Below are 16,106 nucleotides of genomic sequence, written 5' to 3' on the forward strand. Positions count from 1 at the left end.
AATCCCAAGCACAAATACAGGCTGTGCCGAGAATGGATTGAGAGCAGCCCTGAGGAGAAGGACTTGGGGGTGTTGGTTAATCAGAAACTCAACATGACCCAGCAATGTGCTCTCGCAGCCCAGAAAGCCAGCCGTATCCTGGGCTGCATGAAAAGAAGCATGACCAACAGGGCGAGGGAAGTGATTCTGCCCCCCTACTTCACTCTCATGAGGCCCGACCTGGAGTGCTGTGTTCAGGTCTGGGGCTCCCAATAGAAGACAGACATGGACCTGTTGGAGTGAGTCCAGAGGAGGGCCATGAAGGTGACCAGAGGGCTGAAGCAGCTCTCCTATGAAGACAGGTAGAGAGAGGTTGTTCAGCCTGGAGAAGGGAAAGCCACACAGAGACTTTCCAGTACGTGAAGGGGGCCTACAAGAAAGCTGGAGAGGGACTTTTTATAAGGGCATATAGTGCTAGGACAAGGAGTAATGGCTTTAAACTGAAAGAGGCTAGGTTTAGATTAGGTACAAGGAAGAAATTCTTCTCTATGAGGGTGCTGAGGCACTGGAAGAGGTTCCCCAGGGAAGCTGTGGATGCCCCCTCCCTGGAAGTGTTCAAGGCCAGCTTGGATGGGGCTTTGAGCAACCTGGTCTAGTGGAAGGTGTCCCTGCCCATGGCAGGCGGGTTGGAACCAGGTGATCTTTAAGGTCCCTTCCAACCCAAACCATTCTGTGAATCTATCATAATTCTATGACCAACAGGAAAGCAATTCCCATTCAGGGTGGGTGTGTGACAGACACCCCAGAAGGTATTGCAAGCAGTGCGATTTGGTGCCTGTGTGCCGCTGACTGATACCATCAGTCAGAGGCATCAGGCATCAGATGCCATCAGAGAGGCAAGGTCTGTCCTTTCTCTTCCCAAGAGCTGCAGGCATTGCCTGAACACAAAGCACATCACACTGGGGTCTTTACTCACACCCTTGATGGTACAGCCAAGGAACAGTTGAACCATTTTCACCGTGTGCCTGGATACATCTTGTCTTCAAAGAAAGTATCCCCCAAGCACAGCAATGGGTCCTACCAAAACTCAACTGAATCTGAAAAGGGCAGCAAGGGCACCAAGATGAGCTGTTTCTACTTCAGGAACAGAAGCTACAGAGGAATCAGAAATACTGTGGGACCACTGCTAAATGTAGTAAGAGTAGGTGTAGGTAGACTGAGATACTCTACGCACTCTTTGCCTCAGCTGCCACCAGCAAGGTCTCCCAGACCTTTGTACTCTGAGGCAGAACTCTGGAGGAGAGCCACCAGCAGTGGATGAGGATCAAGGCAGGGGTTACTTGAGCAAACTACACCCTTACCAGTCTATGGGACTGGAGGGGCTGCACCCAAGGGTGCTGAGAGAGTGTTTTTCAGCAGGAGGTACTGGTCTATTCTAATTCCAGTAAGAAAGTCACTCGGACGCTGTGAAGGATCTTGAAAATGCTGTTCATTAGCACTAACCCTGTAAGAAGAGAATCATGCAGATAATCTTAGGTGCCTTTAGATGGTGGGACCCGCAAGTGGTGTAGCACTGAACAGGCCTCTGACCCCCACACAGCATGCCATGCTGACCCTGCCCATAGAAGACAGTCTCCTGGTTTGGTCATTCAAGCTGCTCTTAGCTTTGTTTACAAGAAAACAACTCTTTTCCTCATCTCTACAGTCAAAGAGCAAGGATGTTCTCATGAGAACTCCTTGCTGCACTGTTAGGTACAGGCAAGGCCACGCAGGAGGCGTAAGGGCTGGTACTGAGTGGGAGCTGCCTGCAGGCCCCTTGGGACAACGAGCTGCTGAGGTTGTCCTGCGGCCAAGGGATCTGTGCAGCACAGCATAGGCATGAAGGCCAGGCTGTACGTGTAGCGCAGCACCGCTGGCTGTACAGTGGTCTTCTGGTCAGGATCACTGCTCAGGTTTCCCTGTGAGAAGTCTGCGCTCCACCCTGGTGCCACAGCTGAGCTGCTGCGGCCAAACCATGCACAGCCAGGAGGAGGTGGATTGCAGGCAGGAGGAGCTGGATCTCCGGGGCTTGGCACACAACTGTGTTGGTTTGGGATGAAATGAGATGTGGTGGGACAGCTTGCTCACATGGGGTTCTGCAATGGAGGAAAAGAGGCTCTGCTGGAGAGACTGGCAGAGAGGATGAGTCTGGCGGAGGCCCCCTGTGTTGAGCAGATGCCCCCTGTGTTCTCCTCCTGTGCAGGAGGACAGCCAGCAGTGGATGGGGATCGACTCAAGGGTTCCTTGAGCAAACCCAAGCACCATTACAGAAATGGAGATGGGTCATGTGACCAGATCCCTGAACACAAGTATTGGCATGCCCTGACCCCTGAGATTCCACTTTTTGGTCCAGAGGAGTATGATGGCCCTTGAGAAGTCCTGGAATATCTCCTGACTCATGTGGTGGTTTAGGCTGTGAGGGGAATCCAAACAGCACCTCTAACTGGAGTAATTTCACCTTCAATTCTGAAGTACAGGGCAGATGGAGGGACTTCAGACCTTCCAGGCACACTGTGAAAGGGTTAGGTCTTCAGAGATGCAAAATGAAGATAACGGTGTTGTGTCAGTGTCCACCACAGAAAAATTCGCCTTGCTTTGTCCGTTTCAACAGTTTGGGATCTGCCCCTTGACATTTTTTAGTAAAACAATGAACTCCTCACACACACACACTTGAAAGAAGGATGAAAGACAGACAGCAGAAGTGAATTTGAGGCAACATTGTCTGAAAGGTATTACCATGAAATGGTAAGAAAGGGTTAGCAATGAGAGAAAAAGCAGTGTTCTAAACACTTCATGCCAGAATCTAAATACTCTTAAGTAATAGCTATCTTGTGAATTCAGAGTGAATGACAAAAATAAAATTAACAAAATTAATTTTATCATCATGAAGAAGAAGAGGAAATTTTAGAGCATGGTACTGTTACTGCTCTTAATGAAAACAGAAATAAGTCCATAATGTGGCCGCTAAGCCCCCAGCCAACCGCTCACTCACTCTCCTCTCCTGAGGGATGGGGAGAGAATCAGAATGGCAAAGTGAGAAGAACTCATGGGTCAAGATGAGGAGACTTGAATAGGTAAAGCAAAAGTTGTGCCCACAAGCAAAGCAAAATCAGGAATATGTTTACTGCTTCCCTTGGGCAGGCAGGTGTTTAGTGCTCCATCATGAGTAACAATTACTTGGGAAGAGAAATGCCAGAATTCCAAATGTCTTCCTTCTTCTACCCAGCTTTTATTGCTGAGCATGATGTCATACGGTATGGGATATCCCTTTGGTCAGTTGGGGTCAGCTGTCCTGGCTGATTCCTCTCCCACCTTCTTGCCCACCCCTAGCCTACTCGATGGTGGGGCAGTGGGAGAAACAGCAAAAGCCTTGGCACGGTGCAGCTACTGTTCAGCAATAGCTAAAACATCAGTGTTTTATCAACACTGGTTTGGTCACAACCCCAAAACATAGCACCGTAGGGGCCACTATGGAGAAAGTTAACTCCACTCCAGCCCCACCCAGGACACCGAGTCTCCCCTCCCATGGCATTCCTGACACCAGTTCTGTCTCGTTCCTGGTCCGGTGCAGACCAACCATCCGCAATACAAACGTGGGCACCAGATAAACTCCCCCGAGGCCTTGCACGAGCATGATCCTGGAGAATGCATGAACCTCCTGGAGTGAGGTCCCATTACTGCAGGGGAGGTGGGAAGGCTTTGTGAGACCAATGGGACTGGAGGGAGACAGTGGTGTGTGCATAGAAGGAAGTGTGTGACAGGCCAGAAGAAGTCCTGAAAGAGCAAGGAGAAGTCATACCAATGTAGAATCATTCAGTGTTTGATTTGAGAGCAGCAGAATAAGGAGGGTGTGCAGTGCAGTGCCGGGATATGGATCCAAATTGAGGAGGCAAGCAAGTCTGGGACAGGGACATCTTAGGTGATTGAACGACATTGTGTGGTGGTGCATCCCCCCCTCCTCTGGACAACCTTACGATCACAGGGACTCCTGTCAATGCTTGGCCGTTGAGCAAGGAGCCTGGCGGTTAAGCGCCCCTTGGTTGTACCAGGCATTCTTGCATAGCTGAGCTGGGGAACAGGAATGCCTTGAGCTCACCTGGCCAAATCAGTCACCCCCTGACAGCACGGGAATGTATCGCTGTGGATCATAACTCAGGCAGATCGGTACGGGACGATCGTACCTACCTTGCTGAGATTGTTGAGAACTCAGCAATTTCCGACCGGAGCTGTGGAAAGAATGGAAATTTACTGATGCCTAAAGCCAATCGTCTCACAACCCTAACAGCGGTGCCACGGGAGACCCTTTGTGCTCTCCTGGACCGCAGTGTGCTGTGCCAGAATCTCCCTGGGAGTGGGACAATTCTCAGAGCTGCGAACTCTTAAGTTTCCATACAGAGGCCTGGCAACAGGACCTGGGCTGATCTCCAGTGCCCTTCACTCCTTGAGGTTCAACCCTTCGCCTGTTGAGACAACCATTGAAGTGAGTATTTCACTGAACTCGAGGGCAATTTTTGATGGGTATCTTTACCTGCGCATATCAAACTCACAAGGGATTTTAAGAGGTGTTCTTTTATTAGGCCTGTTGTGTGATTGTGTGTGTGTATTATACAAATACTGTAGTAAGCTTCATTTCATCACTTTGTAGATGCTAGAGTAACCAATGATTAGTGACTACTAACTTCTTGTGATTCTCTCCTCATTGTGAATAAACCTAAGTTGCTGCTAAATACTTATAATCCTTAGACATAAACCGCTGACCAAGTCTGAGACTAGGACTGGATCCAGCCGCACCTAGGCTCCTCTCTGAGAAAGAGTTTAGAAAGCATGGCAGTCTACTCTGAACCTCGTGGCTCAACGGGAGGGCCTCCTTTACCCACCCCCTCCTTGTATTCCATTCTCTCTCTCTCTCTCTCTCCATATATTCCATTCATTTACTAAGTAATAGAGTGAACCTTGCCATCAAACTCTGTTAAATCACCCTTTCATAAATTTCTATTAAAATCACTATTTACAAATATCTGTGGCGGTGATTAGTTAAGCGACCTAACCGCTCATTCGTGACAAGCGCTGAAGGGGTCATGCCCTACCTGGAGGCCAGTGGGCCATACTGGGGCATTGCGGGGCAGCACAGGGGACTCTCCTGAGCCCTGTGCAGTTTAACACCTGTATCCACGACCCGGAGGAAGCAACTGTCACCACGTTTGTTGATGGCGTTAAATTGGGAGGACCATTCCTGTGCCCTAGGGATGCCATTCAGGGGAAACCTGACAGGTGGGAGGACTGTCCCGTCAGGAACTTCAGGAATAGATGAAAGACAAAGGCCAGATGTACTGGTTTTGGCTGGGCTAGAGTTAAACTTCTTCATAGTAGCTTGTGTGGGGCTATGTTTCGGATTTGTGATGAAAAATTCCTCCCCTCAAGTGAATCAACTGTCCCACTCAGCTTGGTGTCATCTACAAACTTGCTGAGGGTGCACTCAATCCCACTATGTCACTGATGAAGATATTAAAGAGTACTGGTCCCAGTACGGACCCTTGAGGGACACCACTCGGTACTGGTTTCCACTCAGACATGGAGCCATTGCCTATAACTCTTTGGATGCACCCACCCAGCCAGTTCCTTATCCATCTAAGAATTCATTTGTCACATCTGTATCTCTCCAACTTAGCAGCAAGAATGTTGTGGGGGACCATATCAGAGGACTTAGAGAAGGCTAGACAGGTGACATCTGTAGCTCTTCTGTTCTCCGTTAATGCAGTTACTCCATGTAAGGCCACTAGAGTAGTCAGGCACAAGTTGGCCTTTGTGAAGCCGTGTTGGCTTTCTCTAATCATCTCCCTCTCTTCAATATGCTTTGACATGTCTTCCAGGAATATCTCCTCCATGATCTCACCTCTGTACAACACAAACATGGACTTCTGACCTAGTCATTTGGTGTGCCGCTGTGGGGGAATAAACAACCTGTACGAGGTGGGGTGACAGTCCAGTGCTGGAAACGGTGATTGTTATGGGCTGCTCTGTGATGGTTGCCTTGGGGCAGCTTCCCTGGGGTGTCCAGCGACCACGGGCTGAGCCCAAAGCCTGCTCTGCTGGTCCTTCCTATCTCCCCCAGGAGGCCTGGCTGTGCAAGGACACTGCCACATGCTCCCACCCTGAATACTCAGTTTAGCTGTGTTTTCCTCTTGAGGGCACTTTCTTGGGCTTGTTCTTGAGAGAAAAAGTAGAAGACCTAAGATTTCAGGCACTGCCATCAGGAGATCCCCTTGTATGATGGAAACTCTGTTCTGGAGGTCAGCTCTGTCACAGAAGTGCCCATTGCCTGTCCCTGCCTGCAGTGACAGGACTGCCACACAAAAGGCCTGTGACCAAGCTGCCAGAGCAATCCTTCCCTACACCAAGAGAGGGGCTCAGAAAGAGAGTGTGGAATTTAAAAGAATGCAGCTTGGGAAAGACCAAGCGCTGGTGCTGCCAGGCCGTGCTGCTGTGCTGAGACTCTTTCCCCCTCCACATCACCACACAGGCAGTGCCGTGCAGCACCACAGAAAGTCTCAGAAAAAGGAAAGTCTCAGACAAGAAAGTCGCTGCAGGGTCCTTTATTTTTTAAATGCACGAAGAACATGTCTCTCCTTTCAAGGCTCTGGGAAACACTAGAAAGGTAGATATAGTGAATTAGACAGTATGAAAAATGACATATCTTTGTGCACAACATTATCACAAGTAAAACTGAATAAAAAAAAAAAAAATACCACAACCACCAAACTTCCAGAAGAAAGGCTGAGCTGTAATGAGATACGTTATAAGTGATATGCATCAGAAAATGGACAGTTTATTGCTTCAGAAAAACACCCAGTCATCATTTTCCACACTGCATCTTTGAGCTCCTGGTTCCTCATGCTGTAGATGAGGGGGTTCACTGCTGGAGGCACCAATGAATAAAGAACTGCCACCACAAAGTCCAGTGATGGGGAGGAGATGGAGGGGGGCTTCAGGTAGGCAAACATGGCAGTGCTGATAAACAGGGAGATCACAGCCAGGTGAGGGAGGCACGTGGAAAAGGCCTTGTGCCGTCCCTGCTCAGAGGGGATCCTCAGCACGGCCCTGAAGATCTGCACATAGGACAGCACAATGAAAACAAAACACCCACAGTGCACAAAGACACAAACCACAATAAGCGCAACCTCCCTGAGGTAGGCATCTGAGCAGGAGAGCTTGAGGATGTGGGGGATTTCACAGAAGAACTGGTCCACAGCATTGCCTTGGCAGAGGGGGAGGGAAAATGTACTGGCAGTGTGCAGGAGAGCATAGAGGAACCCAGTGCCCCAGGCAGCTGCTGCCATGTGGACACAAGCTCTGCTGCTCAGGAGGGTCCCGTAGTGCAGGGGTTTGCAGATGGCCACGTAGCGGTCATAGGCCATGATGGTGAGGAGACAATACTCTGCTGAAATAAAAAATACAAACAGAAAGAGCTGGGCAGCACATCCTGCGTAGGAGATGTCCCTGGTGTCCCAGAGGGAATTGGCCATGGCTTTGGGGACAGTGGTGGAGATGGATCCCAGGTCAAGAACAGAAATGTTGAGGAGGAAGAAGTACATGGGGGTGTGGAGGCGGTGATCGCAGGCTATGACTGTGATGATGATGCCATTGCCCAGGAGGGCAGCCAGGTAGATGGCCAGGAAGAGCCAGAAGTGCAAGAGCTGCAGCTCCCGTGTGCCTGCTAATGCCAGGAGAAGGAAGTGGGTGATGGAGCTGCTGTTGGACATGTCTTTCCTCTGGGCATGGGGCACTGTCCAAGGGGGAAAAGGCAGCGACAAGTTAGGATGAACTTCTCTGAGCAAAATCAAAGCCATTTCCCCTGGACCGTCTCCCTGGCACACACGCTCATCCTTTTCCTTTTCAAGAAGACCTTCCTTCAGCTCTGTGGCTGGAGCTCAGGTTGGCGCTGGCTGAGTGTGCCATGAGGAGCAGGGGCTCTTCCCGCTGGCTGCCGAGGAGTCAGCCCTGCTCTATAGCAGAGATCATGAGAACGGTGGGTGCAGGGTCCAGTGCTGGTGTTGGACTTTGTCAAATGAAACTGCTCCCACCCCAGAAGGGCCTGTCAGCATCTGCACTCCCAGTGCTAAGGAACGGGGATGGCAGAAGGCAGTTGGAGAGGTTAGTTTTACAGCTTCCCTCCATCTCCAATGGGGAGTGTGTTTGGATGTCAGAAACCCTCAGCATTTCTGTTGCTCTCAGGGCAGAGGGAGCCCTGCGAGGCAAGAGGAGTGCCTGTGGCTTAGTGCAGAGGGAGGGGAGCCGGTCTTTTTCTCCATCTATTTCCCAGCTGCCTTGTGCTTGCATCTAACTGAGATGGAGGGCGATCACACTCCCACTTTACCCTGAAAAGCCACCAGACACTGCTGAGAGCAGAGGGATCCAGTGCAGACCACTAAATGTCTCACCATTTCTCACTTTCTCAGCACCCCACATTTAGCGTAGGACACACATGGCTCTTTTCACAAACCCATCAGCATTTTCTCTGTTGTAGCATCTCTGCACTTCTCCATGGGGCCTTCAGATAGCATAAAGGTGCTATAGGGCAGGTTTGCATTTGGAAGGCAGCTCACAGCTTGGAAGGACACCCCAAGGAGGTAGCCAGCTGTGCTAATGATGGCATCTGGTTAAGGAAGGGTCAGCTCATTCTTGAGCCTCACAGTCTGCATTGCCCAGAGCGTCACAGGTTAGAGGAAAGCTGGGACACCTCATTGCCATAAACACACCCAAATGGGAGGACCCCCAAGATCAGTGCCTGACTCTGCAGCTGAAACTCCCATTCCCACAGAGCCTGACATCAACACCAAGAGCAGCTGAGGGAGGCAAGGAGAGAGATAGAGGGGCACTCAGGAAAGCCTTTCACTTATCCAGCACTGCACACCACCTCCCGGACAGTGACAGTGCAGGGCAGTCACCCTCAGCCCCTGGTCAGCGGGAAAGGGGCACATGGCAGGAGAGATGCACTTTGTCTCTCCTGCTGGCAGATGCACGAGGAGGTGACCAACACCCTAGACCCCACACGCTGGCTGGGGGCTTTGCTAGGCAGGAGAGGAGACACGAGGGCTGTTGCTCAGGGAAGGCATTGGCACTGCAGGGGTGGCCGGGAGGTGCCCATATCTCCCCTGCAACAGGGTTTCCCTTAGCATTTCCCTCCCTCCCTGCCCTTGTCTCCACTGCCTGGAGCTGTCCCAGCCGGGAGCTGTTTCTCTGGCCCCGCGTCTCTTCCCTGCCAATGCTCACAGACCCCAGCCCAGCCCCTGTGCGCAGCGCTGCACTGCACTCCTCTGTGTGTGCAGGTGTTAAAGAACAGGTCACACAAACCCTGATGAACCTGGAAAGGTGATGCTGGTGTTATCTGTGGGCTGGTGCGGGTGAAGGCACTTGCTGAAGTTCCCAGTAAACCTCAGTGTGATGGCTTAGGAGTCTCAGCCCTTTCTCTAATGCACACAATTGTGTTTCCATTCCCACCAAGCCGAGCCAGAGAAAAGTGGAAGCACAAATTGAAGAAAGCAGAGACTCAAGCAGGAAAGCCCTGCCCTGAAAGGACTCATGAAAAGTCCCCTCAGAAATGACCTGGGCATGAGCTTGATGTATGAGTCACACTGTCCCATGTAGCACCCTCTCAGCATCATAAGGACCCTGCCCTACCCTGCCAGGAGTTTCTCCTTCCACCCACAGATTGCCCCTGCAGAACCATGTGGAGCTCCTCGGGCAGGCTGAGTGCTGGTGACCTTCCTTGGAAGGACAGCCCTGGGCACCCCTGGCTGCACACCCACCTTCACACCCCTGCAGCCATCCCTGGGAGAAGGCAGCCATTCTGTTCTGTCCCTCTGATGGTGCAGCACGGAGTCCCTGCTCTGGAGCATGTCCTCCTCCGCTGCACTAGAGAAAATGTGAGAATCTTCCTTAAAGATCCCGTAGGCTGTGGGATGTGCCAGCTTCTGGAGATTCCTCCAGGAACACCAGCTACAGCGCCCTGCACCAAGATACTTACCATGTAGAGGGCTGTGAAGATCTCTCCCATGCAGTGTGGTCTCAGCTCAAAACCTTCCCACTCCAGGCTGCCTTTAACCTCTCTCTGCCTCGCTCCTCTCCCCTCGGTGCCTGCAGGCAGTGCCCTCAGCCCTGCTGCCCTTTGCAGAGGAGCTGCTCCTGGGCAGAGCTGTCTCTCTGCAGTGCTGCCCACTTGCCAGCAGCTCCCTCCATCCCAGGAGCCCAGCCCAGCTCAGCAGCAGAGGCCCAGCCCAAGGCACCACTTTCTCTGCCCCTCTGGGCTCCCTCCAGGTGTCCCTGGGGCTCCAGGGGAACCTGCTGGGAAACAGGCTGAAGTCATCACTCATGTTCCCTCCCTTAACTTCTCTCCTGGAGTGTCATTACTCCTATTAGAAAAACAGTTGGGCATGAGAATCACTTTTTTGTCCCATCATTAGACAGGACACCCAGGAAGGTGACCGGGAAGGATCTAATTTCTGCAAGCTGGGAGGATGTGTTCTGTTGAGTGAATTGAGGCATTTCATCCTGGGTCCTTAGCCCTGGGGCTAGTAAGACATGCAGCTCTCTTTTGTCTGTGTCTTGTCTCTGCTCTGAAGCAAAGCCTTTGGACCCACGACGTCATGGACACTTGGTACCAGGGTTCCTTATGGCAAATATGAGCTCCACTGGTTCCACAGCTGCGTTGCTTCAGCCCAAATGTGCAGCAGTGCTTTCAGCCGGGGGCATAGACAGGATGAGTGGAATGTTAATGTCGGAGATGGAGCTGTTATGCTGATGGAATAAACTGCCAAGGCATGGTGGCAGAGTTCAGGACAGCTGCTTTTCAAGGACAGCATCCTCCAAGCTCAGCAAGGGTCCAGATCGAAACTCAGTCAAAACTTGAAAGGCAATTGAAGGGCACCATAAGGAGTGTTTACTGCTTCAGGAACAGTTAAAGGAAAAACAAAGATCCTGTGTGGCCACTGCTGAATTTAGGAAGAGCAGGTGTAGATAGATGTGAGAATCTCTGTGTCCTCTTTCCTCAGACTTCCCCAGCAAGGACTCCCAGGCCTTTGTGCCTTGAGGTAGAACCCTGGAGGAGACCAGGCAGCAGTGGATGGGGACCAAGTCAGGGGTGCCTTGAACAATCAATCTTTTACCAGTCTGTGGGACAGGAGGGGCAGCATCCCAGGGAGCTGAGTGAGCAGGACAATGTCACAGCGAGGCCACTCTCCAGCATCTTTGATAGGTCACGAAGACTCTGGGAACTCCCTGATGACGGGCAGCACCTGTACAATGCATACACCTTTCCAGAATGCCCAAATGATGAGCAGGGGAATCAAAGGTTGTGCCCCAGTGTGTGTGCACTCGGATCCCATTTCTCGGTGTCTGAAAGAGAAGGGGACTGGATTTACCCAGGGGAGCTTGTTCCTGGCCATCCTTTTTGCTTTCTGTGATGAAAGGACAGGATTGCTGGATGCAGGGAGAGCAGAGATGCTCTTTTACCTGGAAGTCATCAAGGCTTTCAGCATCATCCCTCCAGAAATTTCTTGTGTCCAAGTCAGGACAGTATGGGCTGCCTGGGTGGATAAGTCGTTGAGTAAAAAAACACCTGGAGAGTAGTTGGGCTTGGAGGAGTGTGGTACATGCGTGGTGCTCTGCCTGGAGGCATCTAGCTAGTAGGGTCCTGCAGGGGTCTAGCTTGCAACCTGCCCTGTTTCACACCTTTTGAGTGACCTGGAGGATAGGAGAGAGTACTTTTTGATACCATTTGTAGAAGACATCCCATTGCAGAGAGCCGGGCAGGGCTGGAGGACAGGGCTGCCATCCCAAAGGACATAGACAGTCGAGGGGGATGGGCCAATAGGAACCTCATGATAGCCAATAAAGATTCAACCAAAGTCCTGCTCCTGAAGTAGATGTAGGCTCTGAAATATCCTAGGACAGGGACTGGCTAGGTGGGTAGCAGCTCCACAGGAAAGGGTCTGCTGGTCTTTGGGTTCCATTAGGCAAAAGATAAGCCATCAGCAAAGATGGCCAACAACAGCCTGGGCTGCGTGAGCAGGAGCAAAGCCAGGGCAAGTGATTCTCTCCCTCTGCTCAGCACTTGTGACACCACATCCAGAATACTTGCCCAGGTTTTCTTTCCCCGCAGTGCCAGAGAGACATTGTCAAGCTGGAGGATCCGCAAAAGTTCAGTGGAGGGCCACAGAGACGGTCAAGGCTGGAGCACTGGTCCTGTTAGGAGAGGCTGAGGGAGCTGGGCTTGTTCACCCTGGAGAATGGAGGGCTTTGTGGGGAGGATGGAATAGACTTGCATTGCTTACGGTGAGGTTCCCAAGAAGACGCTGTGGTGCAAGGCAGGAGCACAGGAGGCAATGAGCTGAAACACGAGGGGGTCAGGCTCAATACAGGGACAAACTTTTGCAAGGTGAGGACAGCCAGACATGGGAAGCCATTTCCCAGAGAGTGTGCGCTGCCTCCATCCCTGGAAGTTTGTCAGACCCATGTGGATAAAATCATGAGCAACCTGGTGTGACCCTGCTTTGAGCAGGATGTTTCCTACAGATATCTAGCAAGGTCCCTTCCAGCCTGAATGACGCTCTCATTCCTCACCCTTCATGTCCTCAACACTACGGAAAGCCCTCAGGTTCCCTCTGACTGTGGAAATAATTCACATCAGCTACAAGGCAGCAGCACAGGCACCACAAACAGTCCCGATGCCATCCCTGGCCTCATCTTTAAGTTACTGCTTCCCTTTTCCCCCCTCTCAAATTCTTCACTGTTCTCATTCTCACACCTTCCAAAAAGGCCAGCCTACCCTGGCTGGCTGGGGTGGAGTGCATTGTCTTCATAGCAGCCTGTAGGGTTCCATGTTTTGGATTTGTGACCAAAACTCTTTTAGCTATTGCTGAACAGTGCTTAAACAACAGGAAGGCCTTTTCATGCTGTTTCTCATGCTTCCCTTCCAATGAGTGGGCTGGGGTTGGGCAAGAAGTTTGGAGAGAACTCAGCCAGGACAGCTGACCTCAAATGACCAAAGGGATATTCCGTATCACAGGATATCACACTCAGCTATATAAGATCAGGGAAAGGAATAGGAAGGGGGGACATTTGTGGTTATGACATTTGCCTTCCCAAGTCACTGTTAGATGTGATGAAGGCCTGGAAGGTTTCCTGGAAATGGCTGAACATTTCCCTGCCAATGGCCTGAATTCGTTTTTCGCCTTGCTTGTGAATGCAGCTTTGCTTCACTTATGAAACTTCCTTAATTCCAACCCATGAGCTTTTCTCACTTTTACCTTTCCAATTCTCTTCCCCAGGCTGCTGTTGGGGGAGTGAGCAAGTGACTGGGTGGCTGATTAGTTACTGGCTGGGGTCAACCCACCACACTTGTTAATCCTTTCCACATTGGCCATGCTTGTCTTCTTTTAGATCCTCCTGTGGTGTTTCTGAGATGGTTGCTGAGGTACTTTCTACCTTGGGCAGCAAATCCATGAAACAGGTCACCCCTTACATTACCTGTAGTGTCCTGCAATTGCTCACGGTGTTATCTTGTCAGAGTGTCGGGCATCTGCACACATACCATAACATCTGAGCCACTGCCTTGCAGTGTTCCCAAAGAGAAGAGATTCAGCTGAAGCTGAGGGTCTCAACATCAGGCACTCATGGGAGCACAATTCAGTCACTGGCAGCCAGGAATGTCACCTTTATTAATTTCTTCTCCTCCCAAGACCTGAGCAAGTGATGGGGAGAAAGGAAGAAAGGAGAGGGTTCCTCACTGCTTTTGCAGTCCACACACAGAGCTGAATTTTGTCTTACTATCAAAGGTTTAATCCAGGTTACTTTTGCTACCAAGCACGATTTTTTGAAAGTGTTCAGACATTGTGTTTGTCTCTTTTAAGGTAGTCTAGAAAAGCATCATCCAACATAAATAGCTGTCCTACAGACATGTGTGGAGAAGAGGTGAATTTTACTCATGAAGATTATTAACTAAGGAGTGCAAACCCCAAATTAACCTAACGGCACTGAGGCACCTACATGCTGCTATGGATGTCATAGATTCACATGACACAGGATGAGTGACACACCTAAATGAGGCATCTGGCAGGCTGGCTGGTGCTGTCAATGAAGAAAATTAAATGGTATTGGAGAGCAATGAGGTAAGTCAATGAAGAACTGAATCAAGAGCTTGCTGGAAAGAGCCAAAAGGCTGGGTCTGGGTGAAAGCTACACCATTCTCTGGGGGTAAGGTACGGAGTTCGGACGGCTTCCCTGGCGGCTGATTCTCTGGACCTGCCCCACACAGCAGCCAGGTTTCTCAGCAGGGCTTTCCATTTCCCCTTCCCGAAATGACCATGTCTCTCCATTCAACATCCATGGACCCCTACCTACCACTTGAGAAAGCACATTTTGTTGAGAGGAAGACCTCCCTGAGGCACATCTGTCCTTGAGTTCCATGGGCTCGTGCAAGGCTTGGGGTGGAGCTTCTTTGGTGCTGACATTTCTGTTGCAGGGCACCCTCTGGGCCCAGCTGTACAAGCACTGCAGTGACAGGGCTGTGCCTGGGCACTGAGCCCTGCCTGAAAAGATGAGGGAACGAACACCAACATTTAAAGAAACTGTGAGCACATTTTCCATCAGCTGAAATGCACTGAACAGTTTTCATCCATAGACAATACTTTCCCGTGATGCCAACATGGACATTTCCAGCCCAAGTACTACACTCAGGAGAAGAAATACTCATCTCCCCTGTTACACCCCTGACCCTGCTCTGCCCAGTGCACTGTGTATTGCCTCTCAGCACTCTTTCACATCTTTCCACACGTCCTGCTTGAACTGACCACTTCTAAAGGCATCTTTTCAGCAGGCTGCCTGGGCGTATGCATTTCCCACTGTCCATCCAGCTTTTCTCCTCCCATTGGTCTCTCCCCATTCCCACATCTCTCAGGTCCCCAGGTGCTGCCCTGAGCTTCAGGCGGTTTGAAGCTTGCCTTGTCCTTCAGCAGGCTGCCTGATGGCCTCTTGAGCCATCTCCTCACTTGTGTTTCTACCTGTTTTCCCATGTATCTCACTGAAAGTGTTCCACTAAGGTTACCGACAGTGGGAAGTGGACTTCAGTGGAGGAGTTTTTTCCTGGGAGGTAAGAAACATTCTTCTGTGAGTGTGTGCAGCTGGTTCTCCAAAGAAAGCAGATGAGAATGTGTGCAGATGAGCTGAAGCTCTGAGCTACAGTCTTTAGTGGAAAGAGCTTAGAGTTGAGAAATCCTGATGCAAGACCCAGGTGGCCACTGAGAGAAATGACTGGGGGGCAAGGCGGGGCAAGGATGATGATGGGACACGGGACAAAGATGGGCTGTACAGTGTCTGACAGAAACAACCTTACGCTTCCTACATCTGCAGACTTCATCAGGAGATATTCTGGATGAATATGAACTGGAGAAGGCTGATCTCACTTGTTCTGTAAGCAGAAAAATAAAGAAAACTGGAATAAAAAGAAAAGCTGATTTATTGTTCCTTCTTATTTAAATCTTCTCTCCTTGGCTACATTCTGGAAATTTCTCAAATTAGCCACAGAAGACTTGAAGAACCAGGAAAATGATGCACAGAGACATGGCTTGATAGGGTGTCAATGTCAATGAGCTCTCTGGTGCCATGTTCCTGAACGGCAAAGACTGAAAGAATGAACAAGCCTCTAAAGAAGTGGAAGGCAGAAGCAAACACCAAGTTTCTGAGGGCGCTGGGGGCCCCACTGAGGGCCAACACTGACAAGGCCATGAAGGCAATGACCAGTCAATGATGTGTTGGTCCCTGGGGGCTCATCAAGCAAAAACTGGGAGACACTGGTTGCAGATGCAAAGGCCATGTGCTGGTGGCTCTGAGGCCAGGTAAGCTCTTGGTGTTTGTTTATGATCAGAGTGGCCAGGCCCTGACCCCCAGGACCTGGTACAGGAGGTCCTTCATGCCTTGCTCGGGACTCTGCCTAGGGTCAGTGTGAGTGGGGGCTGTGGCAGGGGCAGGAGGCAGGTGGGTGGCAGATTCTGTTTCTTGAATGACAAAGCTGTGATTTTCCGGAGATGTCCCAA

General features: G+C 50.8%; 1 protein-coding gene across 1 annotated transcript; it reads right to left on the bottom strand.

The window, feature by feature from the left end:
* Positions 1-6,812: 6,812 nt before the first annotated feature.
* Positions 6,813-7,778, bottom strand: LOC309603554 (olfactory receptor 14C36-like; the record flags this gene model as incomplete). Its single annotated transcript, XM_082338374.1, has 1 exon — positions 6,813-7,778. The coding sequence occupies one exon, from the start codon at positions 7,776-7,778 to the stop codon at positions 6,813-6,815; it is 966 nt and encodes a 321-aa protein (XP_082194500.1).
* Positions 7,779-16,106: the final 8,328 nt, after the last annotated feature.

This window comes from Platalea leucorodia, assembly GCF_965183815.1.
Source record: "Platalea leucorodia genome assembly, contig: HAP1_HAP1_SCAFFOLD_127, whole genome shotgun sequence".
Classification (NCBI taxonomy): Eukaryota; Metazoa; Chordata; class Aves; order Pelecaniformes; family Threskiornithidae; genus Platalea; species Platalea leucorodia.